Source organism: Xiphophorus couchianus, chromosome 10, assembly GCF_001444195.1.
Source record: "Xiphophorus couchianus chromosome 10, X_couchianus-1.0, whole genome shotgun sequence".
Classification (NCBI taxonomy): domain Eukaryota; kingdom Metazoa; phylum Chordata; class Actinopteri; order Cyprinodontiformes; family Poeciliidae; genus Xiphophorus; species Xiphophorus couchianus.
The window spans coordinates 10,664,788-10,688,375 of NC_040237.1; the positions used below are offsets into that span (position 1 = coordinate 10,664,788).

The 23,588-nt window shown below is 38.8% G+C and overlaps 1 protein-coding gene across 2 annotated transcripts; it reads right to left on the reverse strand.

Annotated features, from left to right (window-relative positions):
* Positions 1–991: 991 nt before the first annotated feature.
* Positions 992–23,569, reverse strand: LOC114152039 (vesicle-fusing ATPase-like). 2 transcript variants are annotated; one of them, XM_028029688.1, is made up of 22 exons: positions 23,466–23,569; positions 21,534–21,619; positions 20,682–20,778; positions 20,106–20,145; positions 18,401–18,567; positions 18,186–18,296; positions 17,942–18,017; positions 16,760–16,915; positions 14,115–14,314; positions 12,243–12,408; positions 11,991–12,065; positions 11,101–11,288; positions 10,491–10,586; positions 9,658–9,814; positions 9,443–9,576; positions 9,029–9,095; positions 8,862–8,941; positions 7,299–7,433; positions 5,813–5,926; positions 3,272–3,327; positions 3,041–3,088; positions 992–1,440 (listed from the first exon to the last, which is right to left on the reverse strand). In XM_028029688.1, the coding sequence occupies exons 1-21, from the start codon at positions 23,475–23,477 to the stop codon at positions 3,061–3,063; spliced, it is 2,241 nt and encodes a 746-aa protein (XP_027885489.1). In that variant the 5' UTR covers positions 23,478–23,569; the 3' UTR covers positions 992–1,440; positions 3,041–3,060. The 2 variants fall into 2 exon arrangements, with proteins under 2 accessions (XP_027885489.1, XP_027885488.1); XM_028029687.1 differs by having other exon boundaries at positions 3,041–3,101.
* Between the last annotated feature and the right edge of the window lie 19 nt (positions 23,570–23,588).

The window sequence follows — 23,588 nt, forward strand, 5'->3', positions numbered from 1 at the left end:
TGTCTACATGATAAATATTTGAATTTATAAAAGAACATGACTCTAATCAGAAGGTTTTTTGTGCTGATAGTTAAATAAACATTGCACATACAGTGTTGCATCCATCCGTCCACCCATTCCATTCATCTAGCCTTCTTCATGGCATTTGGTTTTGCAGCTTTTGCATCTGAACAATTTGGAAATATCTAAAATTTGTATGCAATCTTTGATACTTTAAACACAGACAATGATTCAAATACTGACTGAGAACTCTAGAGGTTAGAAAAGTGTGGGACGTTTACTTGGAAAATGCGTTGGAACCCTGGATTTTATTGATTTACATCAAATTTGCTGTTCTTCATTTATTGAGGTCCCTTCTCACTAGAGCTCACAATTCTTAAAACTGAGCCACAGGCGACGAAACAACACGTTCCTCAGTTCTAATAAAACCAGAAGAAATGTAAGCAGCATCACTCACAGCACTACAAGGCTTTGAAACTTTTCTCTTTGTTACAACTAATTCTGCATTCTTACTAAGCCTGTAATTGTCTTCCAGCAGTTAAAGTAACCACTTATATTAAAGTGGTTACTGTCACAGCTATTAAGGCAGAAGCTTTGACAGTTTCCTGGTCTAGACCACAGATGGGTGAAAACACAAAACCAAGAAGGGAAGACGACCCCCCAACAAGATGCTGCCCTGAGCAGTTGCCCATATCAGAAAGCACCACCAGTATGAGCTACATTATGTAAGGGCGTCACACAAAATGTTCTTTAAAAGTAAAATTTATGAAAATGAAGAACTTTAAAGAGTTTGAATAATTTTCAAGGTTTTGCACAAACAATGCTGCGCAGAAGTGAGATAAATAATAGTCAAAGTTAAAAACAAAAACAAACCTCTAAATATCTAAACATTACAAAAAAGTCTGGATGACCAGAACCGAGAAATGAGGCACGATTCTTAAATGTTGCACACAGTCTAAAGATTGATGAGCATTAATTAACAAAACCAGAGTGTCTTGCAAGCAACAGAATTTATTCATATAATAAAAAGATCAGATAGAAGCGAGTGCACAACTTGAACACCAAGTCGTGTCATGGAATGATTAGGCTACAAATCCGTGCATTGAAATAAAACTGTCTCATAATTAGTGTTTGTGCACATGTTGCTATAGACGTGCCTCAGTTGCGCTGACTCTTTAACGTAAATGAGTAAAAATCCCTAAGCAGCTCTGGCGACAAGGATGGCAGCTTTAGTCATCAGTAAATCCAAAACGCAAGTATCCCATATACACACTTCTAGTCTCATTTCCCATCTTGGCACAGGTTTGAAGTGAAGTTGGTGTCCTGGTCGGTGGCTGCTGCTGACATCTGCACTGGAGGGAACTTCACAGGGACGAGAAGGAAGGATCCAGATTGATGCTTTCCCCTGCCAGCCTCTTTCAGACCTCCGCTTCTCAGTCACTGAGCGGAGAAAAAAACCCCAAAACAAACAAATATAAGTGAGAAGAGATTGGCAGGGAAGAAAAAAAAAAAAAAAAAAGAGGACTTGCCGCCACAGGGGAGCAGCTGTCTAGTCGGCTTATTTTTAGGAACGCTGTTTATGCCGACTATACCATATGTCTCTGAGGCTGCGATGAGAAGTAAAACTCCTGCAGCAGGCAAAGAAGTTTTTTCTTGTAGTCTTCGCACCGTGGGCAGCCAAGTTTCACAGGATGGATGTTAAAAGGCGCCGTTAAGCGTGTGGTACTTAACTTTTGGAAACTTTGAGTTTTGTTTTGTTTCAAATTTCAGTTCAAATGCTCTCATTACAGGCAAAAACGTAAAATTTGGATCAAATTTACAGACTCAAAATTACACATACATGATGAAGAGCATGTACATCTACTGTAGAAAAAGACAAATCTTCCCTTCTTATCTTCTAACAATCAGACTACACGTCAGTTACCTTGACTACTTGTTAGGATAGTGATGGTGTTATGTTTTAGATATTATTTTAATACTTTAAGATTACTTTGTGATTGTGAATATCCAGATATAAGTAGATCCTGCCTGACTGTATGAAGTAGGCCAAGCAAACTCAAAAGAAAGACATTATACTCCAACCTATTTTTTTTTTTAAAGTATTAAAAACATTAGAATTAAAATCACTGTCATCTGTCTGAACATTAATCGCCAGCTTAGGTAAGTATTGATGATTTAACAATAAGTAATAGAAGACTGAGGAAAAAAATTGCAACCATTTGAGAGAGATGAGGCCAGAAACACACCCTGATCAAAATGAGTGGAAATGTGATCCTGATGATCTTCATGACTTCTGTGGACAGATGAGAAAAAAGTGGAACCTTCTAAAAGGTGTCGCTGTTACATCTGACAAAATTGGCATCATTTCAAAGAAGGATGTTGTATTAAAAATTCGAACGTGGTCGTCGTTTTGCTTCTTCAGGATGCCATGCTGTCCGGCTATGAGTTCACGGCAGGATTAAAAATTAGTGGTTAAGTGATTAAAATTGATCAATAAATAGGCACAAAGGTTTTAGAGTGACCTAGTCAAAGTCCAGCCTTAAATCAGGCCATAATCAGGCTGGTAATGCCCAAGAACGCTTCAATGTGACTGAATTAAAAGACCTCTGCGAAGAAAAGTTGATTCAAACTTCTCAACAAGGACGCAAAACACCCATTAGCTATGAGAAATGCTTTACGGCACCTGCTGCTAGGTTTAATGGACAATTACTTTTCCACATTTCAGGTTGGCTTTGCTGGCTCTTTTCCTTTAATAAATGAAAATCTTGTTTTTTTATTTACTCAGGTTGTCTTTGTCTAAAAGACGCTTGGTGATCCGAAACATTTCAAAAGAGAAGAAATCTGGAGAGAGGGTGGGGAGGATATCTCACAAATCAAGGTTGATATTAAACCTTTCCACCGTACCGAACAAGCCCTGCAGTTTCCAATTTCATTTGCATGAGGAGTATTAATGAAGCCAATGGTCATTGTTAATCTGGTTTGCCGCTACATGTGCTCATCTCCATGTAATCTCCCTTTAATCCAGGCTCTGCAGTCTTACCAATGAAGGATGACTCTTCCTCACTGTGTTCCTTCAGATTCCAACCAGCTTAGAGCCAAGGCTGCAGAAAAAAAAAGATAACAGAGAGAGAACATGTGTATTATTAATCTCACTTCATATACTGATCGAAATGTATACATCTGGCTCTTCCCTGTCTCGGTCAACAGTGACAGATGTGTGCGAGTGTGGTGAGAGTGTTCAGTGTCACAGAAACAGGAAGAGGATACTTACCCTCCTTCATCCCTCAGTAGACTCAGGAACTTACTGACTCTGTAATCAGGGTCCATCTGCAAGAGAGAAACGTCTTAGAAACTATGTTTCACTTTTGCTAAAACTGGAACACCTTGTTTTACATCAAACTGTGAAAAAAAAAAAAAGGGCCGAGGGGGAGAAGAAGCGGATTCAACCTCTGTGAAGCACGGGAGCAACGAGAGGGAAACCGGGAATGTGAAGACGAGTGACGCCGCACGCCTGTTCGCAGCATGTCTCGGCGAACACAGGTTCATATTTCTTCAGGCGCAGAACAGGGAGGGTGTAAAACATGGCTGCAACAGTGCATACCACAGCTCTTACACATTGCATCCAGGCTAGACAAACAGACACAAAGTTAGGAGATGATGCTGCAGGAGACGTTCTGTCGGGCTACACAAGCAGCAAAATAAGGTACAGTGCCTCACAAAGGGATTTATATCAGTTAAACCTCGGACATTTAGTCACGTTACAACCACAAACTTTGATTTGTTTCATCTGGAGCGATGCAAAGTGGTGCATTGTTGTAAAGCGGAAGGAAAACAATGCATACATTTAAATTCGGTTAACAACTAGAAATTTGACATGCATGTGTATTCCTGAGTCGGTACTTTCTACAGTCCTGTTCTGCTGTCATTATTGATTTGATTTAGCTTGGGACTTTGACAAGGCCATTCTAGAACATTAACATTCTTTGATCTAAAAACCATCCTATTGCATTTCCGACCGTGTTTTTAGGGTTGTTTTCCTGTTACAAGTGAACTTCTGTCCCAAGTCGGTTGCAGCATCTCTCAGACTTTCTTGCAGTATTGTCCTGAATTTAGCTCCATCAAATACGAGAGGGTTCCTTAGCATTTTGCATGGAGGGCAGAAAGTTACCTCTAGTCTCATTTGAGGCTCAAGTGTCGCAGGCCACTGTCTACGACATGCTCGCTATGGACTTCCATTGGTGCTTTTCCATAAAGAGCAGCTTTGTGGTTTCAATGTCTAGAAGTTTTTCTTTCATCTGAAATGGGAATATATGCAGCTCTTCCAGAGTTAATATTGACCCCTTAGAGAATAAATTGCATACTTCACAATGATGGACTACTTTGTGTCCATTACACAAAATCCCAACAAAATAAATGTGTTTTTGGTGGCAATAAGACTAAATAATAATTTAAAAAAAAACACTACATCAAAACAAAAAATATATATTTGTTTAGGGTTTTTCCTTTATCTCATTTAAAAAAATTAAAACCATATCGAATCTTATTGTATCTATCAAAGGGAAACCAATAAAATAAAGAATTGGAACCCTAATTTTGATACATCTGATATCAGTGCAAATTGCTATATGGAAAAAAATTCTGACTGCAAATAATCAAGTTTGTTCAACTTTACTAATACACTAGGTGCAGAGTTGAAGTTGGGCAAGTTGATACAGTTGAGGGGTTAAAATTGAAGCGCTGGAGGATGCAGGATAGCCTTTCCAATCAATCAGTCATGTTGGATTTTATATTCAGAGCACAAATTTGAAACTGGCAGTGTGGTCTGAGCTGAATCAACCCATCCCTCCGTGTTCCTCCACATCTGGCTGACACTCTCAGCTCTCGACGGCCTGTTTGTTGTCAGTCTGGGACAAAAACCTGTCATCCGCAAGCTGGAATGAAAACCGTGTGGCTTCGCTGATGATTTGTCGAGCAGAGCGCTCCAGTACGGCTCCAGTTCACGAGCAGTTCTCCCAGCTGCTGGGACGCAGTTCGGTTCACGGTTACGAAACCGTGTTCTGAATGTGAGGGCTTCCACGAAAAGGAACTGTTTTACAGACGTTGCGAATTAAATCTTTGCTATAGAGCAAAATGAGGAAGGATCAGTCATTGTTGGAGCCAACACAAAGCTATAAAAGCAGTGATATACAGCACTCTCCGCACTTATTAGCATCCCTGGTGCAGATGTGCAAAAAGCCTTAAAAATAAATTGATTTGGTTTCACAGCAACGTGACCTCATATGGAAAAGATTCATTTCCTAAAGTAGATTTTTTTTTGTCTCTACAAACAATTAATTATTGAAAATATAACTAAAAATAAAAGACATTTATACAAATAATATAAAATGTGGATTTTCATTAGTGTATTGGAACTTTAATTATCAAATAGTCCCTCGAGTAAAAAATTAGGTAACATAAAAATCAATTTTGCTTTAAAAAAAAAAGATGATAATAATAAATAAAAAAAACTTGCTACGAATTGCAAAAACCTTTGTTCAAGTGAAGAATGTTGCATCTCTCAAGTCCTGTATCAGGTCTTTAAGGGATTTCTTTTCTGTTAAAGTGAGAATATTCACATACTGTTCATCTGGTGGAAATGCAGCTTAATAATAATTATGAAAAAAATCAAATTGAAGCACCTCCAGAAATCCTGGAGAGCTACTGAGCCAGCATGCTTTCAAATACTACAACAATCCTTAAGGAGCTCTATGAAGTTATTCCAGTTCAACAGTCAAGTGTTATGTTGAATAATAACTAATATTGTTATCCATACCTGTGCGGCCATTTCAATCAGCATGAGCAGCTTCTTTATGCCAATCCACAAGCTTTTGTCCTTCACTGCTTTAGCTATGCTGAGTCGTTCTTTCTCCTGGAAAGACCCCAACAGCTGAGGGGAGCAGAGAGAAGAGATACAAGTTGAACATAACCACATAAAATATGAAAATAGCTCAAATATGATACAAAACATACAGTAATAAGTAAATATATTGAGATCCCGCTCAATTTCAGTTTCACAAAGTAGTTACTTCCGTGAAGTGAAACTAATAGATGATTGAGGTTTTTAGTTAATCTCGAGGATTATGAAAACTCACAATTCAAGTTATCATAGAATCAGATCAATAAAGATCAACATAAATAATCTTAAAACCAGAAATATTAAGTCCATGTTATTTCCTACATCATGGGTCAGCAGCTTTTACAATCCAAAGAGACATTTTATCCTCACTTCTGCTCCATAAAATCATCTCATGTGACCAAATCTGCACTTATTTAGATAACGCGTCTTTTTCTATTTAATAAAAACACACTTTAGAAAATGGGCGGGTTTTGTGATTAAATTGAAGGATCAAAATTTGTATTTTGGGGTATTATTAAAAAAATACAAATACAAATATTTAATGCATTTTGCTGAATTTCAAGTTGATGGAAAAGTAATGGGGGAAAAAAGCACTTTTCAAAAGTGAAAAATATTTTCCTTCATTTCTGAGAATTTGTTGTGGCATTTATTGCATAAAAATACACATGGAAAACCAGCTAAAATTAGCATTTTTTAAATAAATACTTTTATTTATTTATATTTAAAAACTCTGTCAAAGAGCCACTCTCGAAAGCTTTAATGTGGCTTCTGAGCCTCAGTCTGCAGACGCAGTGTTTTTATTAAATTGAATTATGAAAATAATTTTACTTTTCAAAAAAATTCAAATGTATTCAAATTCAACAAAATAGAAGATGCACTACCAGACATAAGGGCTTGAAAACTTCAGACAGTGTGTAATTAATCTACATAATGTGTTTCACTGGGTGAATTGTGTTACTGGAAATATGAATAAATTAACTTTTCAATTACATTCTTTTTTTTGATATTATACAAATTTAGCAATTTATATGACTGATTTTTATGCTAGGTTAATTTTAAGATGCAAGGACAATAAAGGCATAAAACAAAAGTTATATATTTTTCCATTTCACTGAATGAAATAAGTATTTGACCCTGACAACATGTTCAGGATTCTGGATAATCAGCAAAAATGCTATTAGTTTTACATCCTGTTTTTCTTGGGGATTAAGCACTTCTTTCACTCACTGATGTAAAATCTATGTTCAATTTTGTCTCTCATGTATTTGTGATTGAGATTCTCTCTGTGAAATTTAGACTGAATCATTTTCACTACCGAATCCCTACGAGAAATAGAGAGAATGCATAATATCAGGAACATGTAATTAATTATCCTGCTCAATTTGAGTCGTGCATGTTTTACCTCCAGGGCCTGTACGAGTTGCTCTCCCCTGGAAATACTGGGAATGTGGGTGGTGGTGCTGAAAGCGTCCAACATCTCCATTTCCTGGAGCACGTCTCTGCGACTCGTAGTGCCGATGATCAGCAGCTTACGTCCCTGAAAGGGAGGAGACATGTGCTTCATTCCTTTTTTTGTTTATCACCAATTTACTCCCTGATTTTTCTCTCCAGAGATTCAAACTTGATTTTAAACCAGAAAGCTCACATATAGAAAGAAAAGAGAAAATGGAATAGCACATGTTGTAGACATGGATGTAAGTTTTGTGGATTTTCTGTTCAATTGAAAAGACTTGAATCCCGTTACAAAAACCAAAACCCTGCGTGTTCAATCTGCATTACAAGCAGATGACCATTTACTTATATCTTGCACCTTTTTTGCACATTGTAAAGAACACAATCAATAAAATGATGCTCAATTACACCGTCACATAAAATCAAAAAATAACATGTAATAAACAGATATAAACATCTGTTTTTCCTTATGAGGAAGTCTGAATGCAGACTTTAAAAAAAATAAATAGACATATTATAGAAAATAAAATTTACATTAAAAACTCTCAAAATTTCTTAAAATTGCCCAATAATTAACAAAAATCTGAGAAAAAATAAAGGTAACCCGATGCATTAAACATCATTTTAGACAATTCTGTGCTGTTTATTTAAACATAAGGCCAAGAAAACTCCTTACGAGCCGTTTTCTGCTTCATTTCATTTTAGGTTTTTCTGCAGACTTTAAAATAATAAATCGATTATGCGATTCGCTGTCGGCCCTGCTGAAGGATGGCATTTAGCGGGGTCTCAGTCGCAACAAGAGCATACTGAACAGAAACTAATAGCAGAATAGAGTAGAAAACAACAGCACAGAGGGCAAACATGAGCAAAAAAAAAAAAGAAGACAAAAGAGAAGAACTGCAGCTCCACTAAGCCGACGAGCTGGAGGACAACCAGGAGCAGACAACGGAGGAAGGAGAAGCAGAGGAGTGGTGAGCAGACAGGGGGATTATAGCTGCCCGCTCCCCCCCATGGCGTGGGGGGTTGTGATGCTGCATGCAGATGAGGTGCCACACAGGCGGCAGCTCTGCCAGGTCCTGGATCTCTCACAGAGCCCATTCTCCTCCGTGTCCCCCTGGCCTCCCCCGGCCCCAGGCACCCCGCTGGGCTCAGCGCTTTACAACCCCGGAGGAGCTCTGCACCCAGGCATTCAGCGCCCGGCCCCGCGCCACTTCTCAAGCAGCCATATAGTGGGTTATACCCTCATTTACAAACACAACAACAAACTACAACCAAAGAAGCTATGAGAAATTGGTCTGTATCGCCACCATTCACTCTGAGCACAACGGACCCGGAGCAAAACATTTGCTAATAACCTCACACAGTTGCTCACATGCCAGTCGCAGCCAAGGACCTCCATCAATTCCTCATAAGACCTTGTGTAGGCATCCATAAGATCTGCTGCCCTCTTTCTGCTGCCTAAGGTCTAACAGCATGAGGAGGAGATAAATAACACAACTAAAACTGTTAGTACCTTTGGAGGCGGTTTCTTGAGGAGAACCAGCAGAGCTTGTAGCACTAAGTTGGAGAAACGAGGACCAATCGGTACATAATCTGAAAAAAAAATAATGCATTTTAACCTGAGTATGATTGACAGGATAAGATACATCTACACTGATTTCTATGAAACAAGGTTCTTACCCAACAGGCGCTCAATGTCATCAACTACCACACAGCTCAGCTGCGATTTGTAAGCATCTTCAAATATCTATTAAGAAACAGAAACCAATTAAGCATTAAATCTAAGATGAAACTGACAAAATAATTTTGGATGAGTTTATTCTAGATTTAAATTCCTTTAATTGTTTTCAGTAAAAAACACTTTTCCTCAATTCAAGGTTATTAGGTCCATATTACATAAGTAGTTAACAGAAAAACTTGGATCTATACTTTCACCCACAAGAACTGCATTTCAACAAGTCCCTTTAAAATGTATGGTTTTTAAAAAAACAACAAAAAAAAAACAATGGTTTTTAATTCTAATATCTCCTGCGAGTTAGAGTTTAAAAAAATGATGTATATTTAAACTTTTCAGTAGATGAAAATGAAGCGTACCTTTTTAATTGCTTGACACTTGGCGATCTCAGAGTGTCCGATCATCTTGTCGGGTGAACAGATCTTGATAAAAGGGAACTGGGAGTCTTCAGCAATCTTAGCTGCCAGAGCTGTTTTCCCGCTGTTAGGTGGGCCTGAGAGGGAAACACGGAAAGTTTAGTTGGAAAAATAATGCTTTTCTTCCTGTGGGTTTGAACGCATTAATGTTGATCTACCTTCCAGGAGCACAGAGACCAGCGGCGTACGATCACTGTTCTTTGTCTGCTGGACCAGCAGCTCTCCATCCTCCAGGACTGCTGAAACTGGATCACCCCACCGGATTATACCGTTCATGATGTAACTGGCGTAGTCCTCCTGGTTGGTTCCATACGCCTGAAAATAGACAGAAAATATTATTGTACCATGTTATACATAACGAAAAATTTGTTAAATGTTGTTGGTACAACTAACACAATTTCAAATGTTTTTAAACTTTTACACAAGTTGGAGTTGCAATAATTCATACTAATATTACTCAAAAGCTGGAAAACTGACCAGATAGCTATTCACTTCAACAGGCAAATAGTCATCTATCCAAAGTAATAGACAAATAGGATACTAGCTACACAAGCAGCTTGCTAAGCAAACTTCCAGACAGATATCTGATCTACTAGTCAGCTAGCTGCTACATAGCTGTCCTGGCCAGGTATGCAAAAATAGTATGTACTGTACATTACAATAGAGAGAAGTACTAAGAGTGAAATTTTAAATATATACATAATTAAAAAGGAGGATATATAAGTATAGAGAAAACTAGAATATGACATACTTAGGATGTATATAAAAAAGCATGTGCTCATTCTGACTACCAATGTATATTAATAATTTTACTACAATATAGCACATGATTTTCTGCAGAGCCAAAATAAAGAGCTCCACGGTCTCCTACTGTTGGTAAGGCAGAAAAGGGAATGACTATACATGATGGAAACCAGTTTGATTGGTGACTTCCTGTCCCTATTTGACTCCATCAGGACAGAAACAAACAGAGATGCACACACAAACTTACCGGTTTGATATCGTTATTTAGTGAGGCCATGAAATCCAGTCTGCTGACCTGCAGCTTCTCTGCCGTCTGAATGTCAACCTCCACTGTGCTGCTGGCCTGCAACAGCACAAAAAAAAAATAAGTACATTCCTAACTGATACAATTCAATGTCCCCCTGGTAAATACCGCCTTTACGTGAAATACGGCACATTTAGATTGCTCAACGTGCCATGAGACAGCATTCCCCCCGTAGCAAAAAGGTCAGACAGGGAGAGGGAGGGACGAATAATTGCTTAGAGGAGTGAAGAAAAGCGTCAGAGCCATCAGAGATCTGTACACCCCTTGTCCGTCACTTATCATCACCCTCTAATATCTGCTGCTCTCTGAGTGTATGCGCCTGTGGGGGCAGAACACTTAACAGATGAGAACTTTTCCTTATCTGTGTGCAGCAGTGAGCTGTGTAGATTTGAGCCGGTGCACCTGATAAAACGCTTAAGTCCAAACATAATAAACACCTGCACTGCACCTGGATTCATATAGTATTTACTTCTTGTAAGATGTACAGTATTTTTTTTTTTTCAGTTTTTACAATGCACATATCGAAAAAGCCCTAAAATAAGGAAAATCTGACCTTGATGTGTCTGTTCATGGCGGTGGACTGTGCGGCCCGGACCAGTCCCTCCAACTCAGCACCGCTGTAGTTTTTAGTTTCCACAGCAAGCTCCTTAATGTCCACATCAGTGGCCAGCAGGTTGTATTGGCGCATCTTTGTTGTGTGGATGTTTAGGATCTGAATGCGACCATTTTCGTCTGGTAACCCTGGAGAAAGAAAAAGTTGGAGAATGATTTTAGTAAGTTAGTAGTTATTAAGTTGAAAAGCTATTCTAAACACCCCAACGGCTATGCACTATGAAAGTAATCTTGTACTGTGGCAATAATATGAGTAGAATTAAGTTCCTACTATCATTCTGACCATTTTCATCCCCATTGGATACAGCATACTCATTCTAATTGAGCACTCTAGACATAATCTCTCCCTTTGGAGTAAGTTTGATATTTGTTGAAACTGTTTCTAATTATAATTTAAGATATTTAGTTTGCAAGGATAAGCTTTGACTAATAAGGACAAAGAAATGAGAAAAAATGGGCTTTTTGCATAACATTCTGGCTACCAACAGCTGAGGGATTTCACTGCTTTGTTTTAGTCTGGGCTTCATTTGTTAATGTCTGGATTCAATAAATAAATTATAAAGCGTGTCTGTAACAATAACAGGTAAAAAAAAATTGTTTATTTAACACAAAATTTAAGAAAACATTCTTAAATGTATCTGGAGCAAGAGACCGCCCACCTGACTGTTTACTTTAGTTTAGACAGGAATGTTGGACCAATTAATAGTTTCTTTTTTTTTTTTTTGCTGTTATAATTAATACAATATAAATCCACATTGCGGCCTGTGAGAGACGCTGCTTGAAATAAACAGTGGAGTGAAGCCTTGTCTGTGTGTGTTCTTCATGTCTTACCAATCTCCATCTTCACCTCCAGTCTTCCGGGCCTCAGCAAGGCCTCATCTATCAGGTCGGGCCTGTTGGTCATACCTGAGGGAGACGGGAGATGGCGAGATAGCAGGAGAGGAAGGGAAACACGGGAAGAGGATGAATGACACACAGGAGATAGAGTGCAGGTGCTCAGCTAGAACACTGCACAGCCTGTTGAGTGTGAGAGTTTATGTTGCATAAACCCGGAGAGAAAGTGAGAGCGACGGGGCTTTTCACCTATGACCAAGATGTTGTTTAGCTGCTCCACTCCGTCTATCTTGGAAAGCAGCTGGTTGACCACTGTGTCGTGGACACCGGTGCTGCCCGCCATGCTGCCGCGCTGCTTGCAGATGGCGTCGATCTCGTCGAAGATGATGATGTGGAGGCCACTGTTGGCTCCGAGCTGCGGAGCCAGGCAGGAGAGGAGGAAGATTAACGCGCAGACCGTAAATAAGCCGTCTGCTGTTATCTTAAAACATCTGCACCTACAAGCACGGAGGTCTCTCTTCGCCTCTTAATGCCAAACACACTTTGTCAGAATGATCAAGCTTACAAACCTTCCAGTTCCCTAAGGGTATTGCCTGTGTTTAGTGTTTTTTTTTATTCTGTGCGATAGAAAAACTGCACATAAAATTCAGAACAATCAATTGCTTTTGAATGTTTCTTAATGAATAAGTAGAGTCCAGATTTGTCAGTATAAATCCAGCTGGTGTGGGAAGGACTTAAAGGAGAAATTTTGTCAACAACACACCATCTGGTGGTGGCAGTATCATGATATTGGGATGTTCTTCTTCTCTAGAGAAATGGAAACAGCTCGGAGTTGATAGGAAGGTTTATAGAGCTGAATAAAGGGCCATCCTGGAGGAAAACCTGGTGATGGTTGGAAAAGACTTGATACTGGGGTGGAGGTTGATCTTTTAGCAGAATTAAACGCCAACTGCTACAAAGGAATGGTTTTTGATCAGAGCATTTTTATGTCAATCAAAGTACAGACCTGCATCCAACTGAGAATGTTTATTGGGACTTGAAAACTGTTTTCCATCCAATCCGACTGAGCTTGACGCATTTTAGAAAGAAGTAGGCCTGAATAGAAATGTATGTCTTACATTTTAAATTCTTAACTGTAAGGGTTTTAAAAACAAAACTCTTAGTTTTCCTTCCATTTAGCAATATAAAGCACTACTTTGTTCTGATCTACCAATATATACCACAGATGTTTTTCTTTGAAACATGATGTAAAAAATTTTGAAAGGCACAACAATCATCTTAATAATAACTGATCAAAGTGTCTCTTTAAGGATTGCCCTTTATTTAGCTCCCCTCACCATTCCCATCAACTCAGACCAGCTCACCTGTCCGTGCTGAAGAAAACAAATGCCCACAGCATGATGTCAGCACTTCTATGTTTTAATGTCTGTCTGGTGTGTTGGGTCATTGTCTTTCCACTTTGCAATTGTGACCCGTCACACTAAAAATGTGTGGTTGTAATGTGACGAAATGGAAAAAAAGATCTAACGGGTATGAATGCTCGCGCAAAGCACTGCTTTTATACATCTCCACGTTTATCTAATTTGAGCCAAATCCTGGCCGTCCACAGACAAACAGATGGAATAAATGAGCCAGCAGCAGGGTGGGGGGTTATCAACCCTGACGTAGCATTTAAGGCAGGTGTGGGGCTGCGCATGTTACACACTGGATCCTCTGTGTGTGCGTGTGTAGGGGTGTGTTTGCGTATGGAGGTCTAATAAGGGGTCAAGGAGAACCCAACGCTATCATTAAGTGGTGCAGAGTGACGCTCGTGTCACTGATCGCTGCTGGGCTTTAAGCAGAACTTCACAGCTACGTCGGGCTAAAGGGCAGATCTCTCCACTTGTGAAGATATTAGTTATTGTTTTTTTGTTATTATTATTTTAAAGAGGTCTGAGACTTCTGATGTCTCAATGAAGGGTTCGGGAATGTTTTGACATTACTAACAAAATAAATGGCTAATAAAACAGGGCAAGATCCTTCTGCTACACCGGAAAGCTTTTCTTTTTTTTTGCTTTGAATAAAACTGTGTCCATGAAAGTGACTTTCTGAAAAAAAGGGAACAGCGTATTCTCCTCTTACCCTCTTCTGCTCGTCTTCTGCATCTGCGAACAGCTTCCTGATGTTAGCTTCAGACTCTCCGACGTACTTGTTGAGGATCTCTGGGCCGTTGACGATCTTCGGCTCCCGGGCTTTCAGCATCTTGCCGATCTGACGGGCCATGAGGGTTTTACCGCAGCCCGGAGGGCCGTACAGCAGGATTCCCTTCACGTGTTTGCAGCCTGGAGGCAGAAACAAGCGCAGTGCGAGAAGAAGGGTTCATTTCAACACAGAGGACTTGCTTTAACAAAACTTACACATTCAAAAAATATAAAAATCTCACATAAGGGATGAAACACACAATACAAGAAAATAAAACCACATAAAATGCATTTTGTGGTGTATGAGATCAGCCGATATGAAGTAATGCGTAAAAAAGTGAATTGTTTCCATTTTTTAAACATAAAATCTGAAAGGTGTGGCATGCATATGTATTCAGTCCCTCTTTCTCATATTCAATTGTCTTAATTAGAATAACTGAATCTCAGCTAAGTCTAACACTGATCAGACAAGAGATCAAGCAGTAGCGATCTATTAATTGTGAGCTCTAAAATTCTGTCTCTTATTAAAGTCTGGCAAGAAAATAAGCCATTGTTGGGAGAAAGTGATTTTTTACTTCTTTCCCAATAAATAATTTTTAAAAATTTAATTTAAGAGTTTAAAAAACAAAACAAAAGACAAGTCAACCGATAAACCGATTAATAGTTGGATAGCAAAAGATGATTAATAGGACTTTTTTTTTACCAAATTTGAACCGAGTGAAGCTAAAACTACGCCACTTGAGGACTTCTGGGTAGAACACATTTGCAGACAAAGAAAGTTTTGTCATCTTAAATGCAAAATGTGTATATTTTTTGTTCAGTTTTGACTGAATAACTGCAAACATCTTATTTTTGAGTCAACTAATTGACTACTAAATCAGTTGACAATTATTTCAACAATCAATATGTCACGACTAATTCAATTAATCGCTCCACCGGCACAAACTTCTGATCAATAACTTCATTTTTATATATTTATGGGGGGTTTTCCCCCTCTAAAGTTCAAGTGTGTCTGGATGCGATGAACTCTCCACGGGATTTTGCTCAATGTCTGAATCTTTTCATGGCCTTTTGCACCTGCCTAATGACATTTAGCCCAGACTAATTGAGCAACCCCAGATAACCATCTGAGATGCCATTTGGTTGTGCTGAGGGAAAAGCAGCCGGGCTGACAGGTGGGACGGGGGCAGAGCGCGGCGGGGAAAAGTGATGTGCTTGTCTCTGTGGTTTTCGGAGACAAAGCTCTGAAGTTTCTGTCCGTCTGTCTCGCTTCTCCAGGAGCAAAGGGGAGACAAGGTGAAACTTTCAGACTTTTAGCAGGAACGCCTCCCTGTCAGCACCTGCAGCCCCCTGCTCCACATGCCTACCAATTAAAAGTTTACCCTTAGCGGGAAGCTCTATCAGGGCACGCCATCTCATTACGATGGCCGGCCAGCTGCCGGCAGCCAAAGGGCAGCTCCTGCACACAACCACCCAGCTAAAGGTCATCCTGCCACCACTGCCCCACCGCAGGGTGGGTACAGGTCTCTCTGGCTACACTCTTTAAGCATGGAGCACATTTTTTAAAATCATAGGTGCAAACAATAGGTTTTCATAAGACTTCTGGGTGTAAAAGTGAGACTCACAGTGCGGGGTTGATCAAATGCAGATGCGGGAAGCAAGGTCTGGGGGTCTGAGTCACAAACAGGTCCAACTCATGGCTTTCATTAGAGTGAGCTGCTGTCCTTTAGAGTGAATCATCATGTAACCTGACAGCTGTCAGAGACTTATTAATGAGTGTGTGCAGAAGTTTCTGTCAGGGCTGTTTAGTCAGCGGTCTGCGGTGCCCATAAAAGGACACAGGCTTGGCTGTTTGATTAACACCGATTGCTGATTCAAGAACATTTTTATAAGAAATTATCTTGCCTTCATGTTGAGATTCATATAACAACTGAAAACTTATAGCACCTTCTAAAATTTTGCACTCATAGAAGTTGAATAATAGTCTTGAACATAAACGTATTTTATATTTTTATGGAACATTTCAAACTGGACCTTCAAAAAACACTAAGCTAAGAACCTGAGAAAACTACCTCAGTTAAGCAGGATGGTGGTGGCATTGTGCTGTGAGATTCTGCTTCATTTTAACATGACTATGGACTGGAGCTCCTGCCAACCAAGAACCGGGTCCAAAATGAACACAGTTAAGTTTGACTGAAATTTGCAGAAACCCCCACATGGACAAGCCACAATTGTCAAGCATTGTGGGGCTGCTTTAATTTTTGACCAGTTTTGACCCTAAATTAATTCACAGCAAAGGCTTAGGCTAAATTCATTACAGTTTTATATTATTGAATTATTCCAACCAAGAAAAAGGAACGGTCAAATAAACAATTAAAAACCCCAAATTACCGTTAAGGAATATATTTGTAGAAGGCTGAGGTAGAACTAGCATGATGAGGACAATGTAAGAGAATTTTCTAGTGACACAGAAAAATAATCTTGTTTTCTCAGGAATCTCAGGAACACATGAGCAGGAACAGACAAATAAGAGAAGGAAGAACTGACAAAAAAATGTAAAAGGGGGCGGTGAGGAGGGGCATTTACCCATCTGTTCAACAATGTCTGGAGGGAAGACTCGTGAGGCGAAGGCTCTGCGAAAGATGCCAGAAAACTCCTTGTCAAGGCCTCCAATCCCCATCTTCTCAAAGTTCCAGTCGGGGCTGATGATGGACTGCCGAGCATCTCGGGTTTTAGATTTTCCTTCGGGGTGAAGTGAGCACAAGACACTAAATGTACGACCGGCAAGCTGAAACATGACAATCACAGAACATTTCCAACCAACCTGAACATGCAACTGGGCCATCTTTCATTTTTTTCTCTTTTCTAACATATGCCCAATGGATACAGAAAGTCAGAACTACAAAAGCAGAAGACGACGCATTCGTTTTCCTGCGAGTTTATAAACTTTATTGTGTCCAATCTGTTTAATCACTAATAAATGCAAACGGTGTGTGAGGTGCTTCTGTTTATTGCTATATTGCCTAACGAATGTGAAGGCAAACCTTCCTATGTGGGTGTTGTGCTCCCCCTGGTGGAGCGAATGTCAGTTACTTTAGATGGAATAAAATAAAATAATTTTCCAGGGTTATCTTAGCATTTATATGTGCATTTGAAAAAGTTAAAATACAATTCAAAAGTTTATTTCAATAATTAAGTTTTAAAAAGTAAAGCTAATATGATGTGCATTCAATATTCTGGGAAATATTTCAGGTATTTCTTTCTGGTCAGTTTGATTATTGACAAAATGCAGTCAATGAAAACCCAGTGTGTCATGAAATAAAAATATTACATAAAATTAAAGTGGATTTTAAATACAAAAAGTGTTAGGCTATGGACAACACATAGTTGTTCTTTAATAATGAACAAAAGTTCATTATTAAAGAGGCTGATTGCATAAAGAAATCAGTGACAAAGTTTGGGAGTTATCAAACCAGGGTGTGGCTTTTCAAATTGAACTTAGCTTTCCTGAAAATGTTGTTAGTCACAGTTAGTTTATGATTTGAACAGGAAAGCTATTACCCTGTCATACATGGCCAGGAGGGCTTGGATAGTTTTTCTCCAATTAAATGAAAACAACATGTAAAAACATGAATTTACCCAGTCTGTCTTTGTCTGATATTACAATTTATGAGAAGATCTGAAACATTTAAGTGAAGCAGAGGAGCTAAAAACGAAGAAATCTGTGGAGGAGGAACACGCGGCGCTGTAACATGCAAAAACACTCACCAATCAAAACAACAGCTGAGCTTTCCGATTTCTCAAAAATCACTTGACTATTTGTCAGCAACAAACCGATCTTCATCTGAGGAAAACAGAAGCAGAAAACAATAATCCTGGTTTGGACACAGTTACACAGATCTCACAGAAATGTTGAGTAACAAAAACCCGCAGCTTTAACTTGGAAATAAAGAGCTTCAGTTGACTCGAGACGGTATGAAAGCTGCTGGATGAGAGGAACATTTGCAGATACCTTCTTTCCTGAAGCGTCGGATGTCTTTTCTCCTCTCAGGATGCTCATATCCATGGCTTCGATATCTTTCACCACCATATTGAAGAGCTTTTCGGAATAACTAAATACCAGCTTAACAAGGGAAACAAGAAGAAAAACCTTTATTTCTGTAAAAAAAAAGAAAACTGCAGCCATTGTGTAGACCTAATATTTAACCCTGTAAAGCCCCAAAACACCTGCTGGTTGATGGAGAATGCCTGGTTGTAGAAGCGTTGCAGGAACTCGCTTGCCATCTTGTCAGTATCATACGGGTTACTGTCAATGTACTTCTTCTGGAGGAAGTCAATTTCCACAGTCATGTTGCTTATGCACCCTTTGGACTTATCAAACTTGTAGTTTGTTACTGTGGACGGGAAAAAACAAGGATAAAAGCTTTAGGTTTTAAACAAAGGACTATTTATCCCTTTAACTTCACAGAAAATACTAGACTAAGGTAGCTACCATGTGATAATAGCTTTGTTGTTAGTTTTGATGATATTCTAATTAACTGCAACGTGGTAGCCTGGATACATAGTGAATTGTGGCTATTAAAACTGATGAGGCAAAGTTCACTACCAAAATGTTTGCCAATGACATTTAGTTTCAAACCATGCTGCTGAGAAACACACAGCCACACAAGTGTTATCCTAGTTAAGCAGGAGATTCTGATTCAAATCCCATCCCTCATACAACTATGTCATCTTGTATGATATTGATCCTGAACTACAAAGACCACAAAGCGTTTCTCAAGTCTTTTAAGATGACGTCAAAACCGCTGAAAGCATGATGAAGCTTATTCTTTTCCTCAAGATGTGAATGAACCAGTGGGCCGCCCCCCTTTTATTCTTCGCCTGATAATAGTCTGCGTCAGTCCAAGCATCACTTTGGCCTCGGAGAGTTTCGGCAAAATATTCATCAAAGAAGAGGCTACCTCCGTCTCTGGAAGCTGGTCAGCCTCTGAGACAAATGTTCACCGACACCACCCACATCTACTGTCATACTGTCTGTCCTTCCTGCAGGCTAACTAATATTCTATGCGGTCTCTATGTCACTTAAGAAAAGCTGAACTCCTCTCTCTCTCTCCCCCTTTTATGCTTGGAAATCAGCATTAAATGACCCACCAGATGTCAGTTGGACGGTTTCTGTCAGATTAAAGTCAAGCGCCTTTAACGTCAGTTGCATGCAAGCCGTTTGAAGTCTTTAAAGTCTGCAGCTGGAGGCTAATTAACACATGACAAATTAATGTCACCGAACACAAAAAGGTTGGATGGGATTCCTGGGTGAGACGTGCAAGGAACACCTCAGCCAGAGAGATAGTGACTACTGAATTTCATCCAGGAGTCAGTTTTATGACAGTGAGATGAAATATCAAACATATGGAGACGCACAACAACCCCGAACAGATGTCAAAGCTAGTTTTTGAATGAATAAAGCTGGATAAAAATAACCTGCTAGATTAAAAATGTACAAACTATTATAACACAACCACTGGTTGAGGATTGGTCAAATGTCCAGTCAGAATAATACTCAAAGCTTGTGAACGGCTGCAGAAAGAAATGTCAAGAAGCAAATTGTCCAGAAACATTTAAGTAAATATTTGCGAGGCTCTTTAGGCCCCATTTAGATTCGATAGTTAAATCCCAAATAACAAATAACTACTTATTTTTATTGCAAAAATCCTTCCTACTTTCACTTGAGTTTTTCAAAAGTTATTACAAACACTCAGATAATTTCAATTACTTGTTAAACATCGCTTTGTTTCTAGTAGAATATGAATTTTAGCTATGTTTATGACATGGCTCAAAAAACATGTTATTTCAGTTTAGTTTTGATCCTTCACTGCCCTCTAGTGGTCAAGAACGAAGTTCTAAATCTAAATGATTTTTAATTCTTAAGGCTCACCTCTGAAGTCATCTCCAAGAGTGATTTCCGCCCATTTTCTCTGTAGGGAAAAGAGGAAGTGCTTGAATTAGTTAAGGGTCATTTATTTGTTATGATGGAAATAGAATAAATTAAACATGCACAGGATTGCCAGTTAAGCTATTTCTAGCAGGAAAAAAGATGACTACAGCATGTTTCAGAGTGCAACATTCCTCTGGAACTGGTCTTATTTAACAGCATTTTTATTAACAGCTTCCATCAGGTAGAACTTGAGCAAATCGGTAATTGCGAGGTGGTAAAATAAGACCGTCGTGAGGAGGTTACACTAGTACCTGAGTTCTGTTGCTGCCAGTGTTTTAGACAGAGGAAGAGCGGGCAGCGAAAAAGAGGAAAAAAGCAGGAACAGACAGATTGAAACAAAGAGGCTCAAGCAAGACAATTCACACCATACAATTTATTGTCTTTTGAACAAATTCAAAAACCGTTTTTTTAAGTCAAACTTTAGGACATTCTTTGCAAGTTTTTTGCAGGGTTAACTGTAAAGATGAGTCACAGTCAGGCAGCATGTAGTTGGGGGAGTAAACATGTGACCCGTACCTGTGGCAGGCTGAAAGCAATGGAGCCGACGCTCACTTCATTATGTCTCTTAATGGTAAACACAAACTCCTGTCTGTTATTGGACACGGCCACATGTCTGCAGGCACAACACAAACAACAACAATAATCAGTTGCAGGGGTTAAAAAAACAAAGACAAGTGGGGGTTTTTAACTGAACCTATTCAGGTAAAAAAATAAAAATAAAACTGGAATACCATCCAAAAGATTTTATTTTTATTTCGGTAATTTCACTTAAAAAGATCAAATCAAATGTTGTCACTGTCTGCTGGGCAACCTTTAAGTCAACCACTCACCGTATCATGAGAAACTTTATTTTAACTGGAAGCCACAATAATCGACATTAATAGAGACAAATAAATAAATATATCAGTCTATGTGTAATGTCTTTACCTAAGGACTTTTCATTTTTGATGGCTAAAATCGAGACGTTAAAAAAGATTTAAGGCATTATCCTCGTTCCTGTCAGATGTGGGATTATTCCTTTAAACCTTCAAGTAAAAATCAAATCAAGTTATTTTAGAATCAGCCTGTGAAGTATCGATAAAAAGCAAACAGGTTGGTGTAAAGTGTAACAACATGGCATTGCCCATCGTCTGTACAAACATGAGATTATTTCAAATATGTCAAACTTATCGTAATTATTCAATCTGCCCCCTCTCTCTGTCGTCAGCTGATTGGTAGGATTTAGGTCTAAAGTCAACACACTCATCTCCTCTGGCATGTTTCATAAAGTTACACTCAACACTGTTTACACTGTTTATCCCTAAATGGATTTTATGCCGGGTGAAAAAGTTAACCAACTGTGATGCATCGGAAAAAAATCCCACTTACTCTTCCATGTTTGGCTCCTTTTCATTGATCACGACGCAGTTGGTCAGGGAGAGGTCGTCTGTAGGGCACCTCACTGCCTTCATGGTCTGAAAGAAAGACAGGAATAACCACAACTTACTCATATTTCCTTTGAGAATTTAATATTACTTTTAAAAGACTTAGCCAAGAAATCTAAATGCTAGACATTTAGTCAGGAAACACTTTCTTTTATGTTCAACAAATCAAAAAGCACCACGATGCTGTTGTTTTCTTTCTTTTTTGTGGCATGGTAAAGAGCTGCTCAGCAATTTTAAACTAGTTACATCAACGTACCGATTAGCTACTTCATAGCAAGAATCCATACAACCTAGAATGTACTTTAATAGTCAAATGAAAGACTATTCTGGCAAAATAGACATACTTTCAAAGAAGCACTTGGTAATTATTAAAATGCACATTATTTTTCAGATAGACTGAACAATGTTTAGTCTTCCCCACAGCCCAGCAATATATCCGCTAGTTATACCAATCCCACTTACTCTTCACGTAAGTGGGAGAAATAATAGTTTCTCCACTGTGCTGTGAAAAAAAATGTATCACTACAGATTTCCTGTTTTTGCACCTTTAAATGTTTTAGGTTGTCGAACAAATTTTAACGTCGTGCAAAGATAGCAAGCTCTGTGAAAATCAGTTTTCCAGCGATTGTTTGATTTATTAATCCCGGCCAAATGTTTCTGTGAGTAAAAGCAAAGAAATGCCAGTTGCGTCAACTGAGAGCAGCAAACTCCCCATGAGACTGTCACAATATCGTTTGGTAGAGGTCAAAGGTAAAGCTGCTGTCACTTCTGAGATTTGCAAAGATCCACATAGGCAAATGCTACACTTAAAACTTGTCATGAGTAAATGCCAAGAGAGCAACCTTTTCTTCACAAAAAATGTCACATTCAGGAGTGGATGGTGTCCACTTTATGAACAAAAATTGTTCAAGTGTTATGAGAGATCCTCAAGAGGATTTAAGCAATTCCAATACAAAAATATGCTTTATCCAAACAATATTTCTTTACCAGACTTGAGTCATTTGTAATCGTTCACATATTTTCTAAATATTGTCTAGCTTCCTTGCTCCACTGTCCCTACAGCATCTTTCTGCCACCACCATGTTTCAATATAGGGATGCTATGGGTGCCTGGTAGGATGCTTCAAGTTTAATATTTTGTTTTTTGTAATCTAACTCCATTTAGGTTAACTCCAAAAACTCAATTTTGCAGTTAGGTTCTAACTCCAGACATCAGTTTTAGTTTTGTCTGTGGATCAAAAAGTTCAATTCTGGTCTCATCTGACTTGGAGCGTTTGCTTCCACATGCTTGCTGTGATCCTTAGTTTATGTTTAACTTTAAACAAGACTTCCTCAGCAGGTGTAAATGTATTTTGAAGTGTAAATGGTTGGACTGTCAACTTTAAATCTAACGAAATAATATGGAGAAAAATATATTTAAAAAAATGTGTACTGAATAACATAAAAACATTTCAATTAAAACTTTCAGATTGAGATGAAGCACCCTTATGCAGCCATTAAATCCAGTGTCACTTCCTTCATTTTACCTTGTAAACACCGAGGCTACATTTACTATTCAGCAGCATTTACACGTCAAAGACAGGTAAATTTTTTCTCGGAAATATTATCTTATTGGAAGATAAAGCAACTATCTGGTGTTTGGTCATTTTAACCTATAAACCAACAGCAGAACCGACTATAAACAGCAGACCGGTCATAAGATTCTTCTTCCGGAACTTCTGAATGACAACGGATCCTGCTACTCTGGCTAATGCTGTGCAGGCTCATTTTACGTGTAACAAACTTCCCGTTCTAAAATAGTATGGTGTACTTTTATGTATTTCCCTTCGCTGTATATTGGTGTCGGAGTTTCAATAAACCTGTCAAAATAAACTCACCCGTGTCGCCATTTTTGTTGGACTTAACTGGGCATCAGAGTTCCGTAGACAAAAAAAGACTACAGAAATAAATGCAAAACGTACAGAAATGCGTGACGTACCGGAGGCGGGATTAGAGTACGT

What these genes read in the sequence shown, in the direction of transcription:
- LOC114152039 (XM_028029688.1), bottom strand. An exon ending in CCGACGCTTCAGGAAAGAAG is followed by an intron (nt 18,018 to 18,185) that starts GTATCTGCAAAT and finishes TGTTTTCCTCAG; the next exon opens with ATGAAGATCGGTTTGTTGCT. An exon ending in AAACAACATCTTGGTCATAG is followed by an intron (nt 12,066 to 12,242) that starts GTGAAAAGCCCC and finishes CGTCTCCCTCAG; the next exon opens with GTATGACCAACAGGCCCGAC.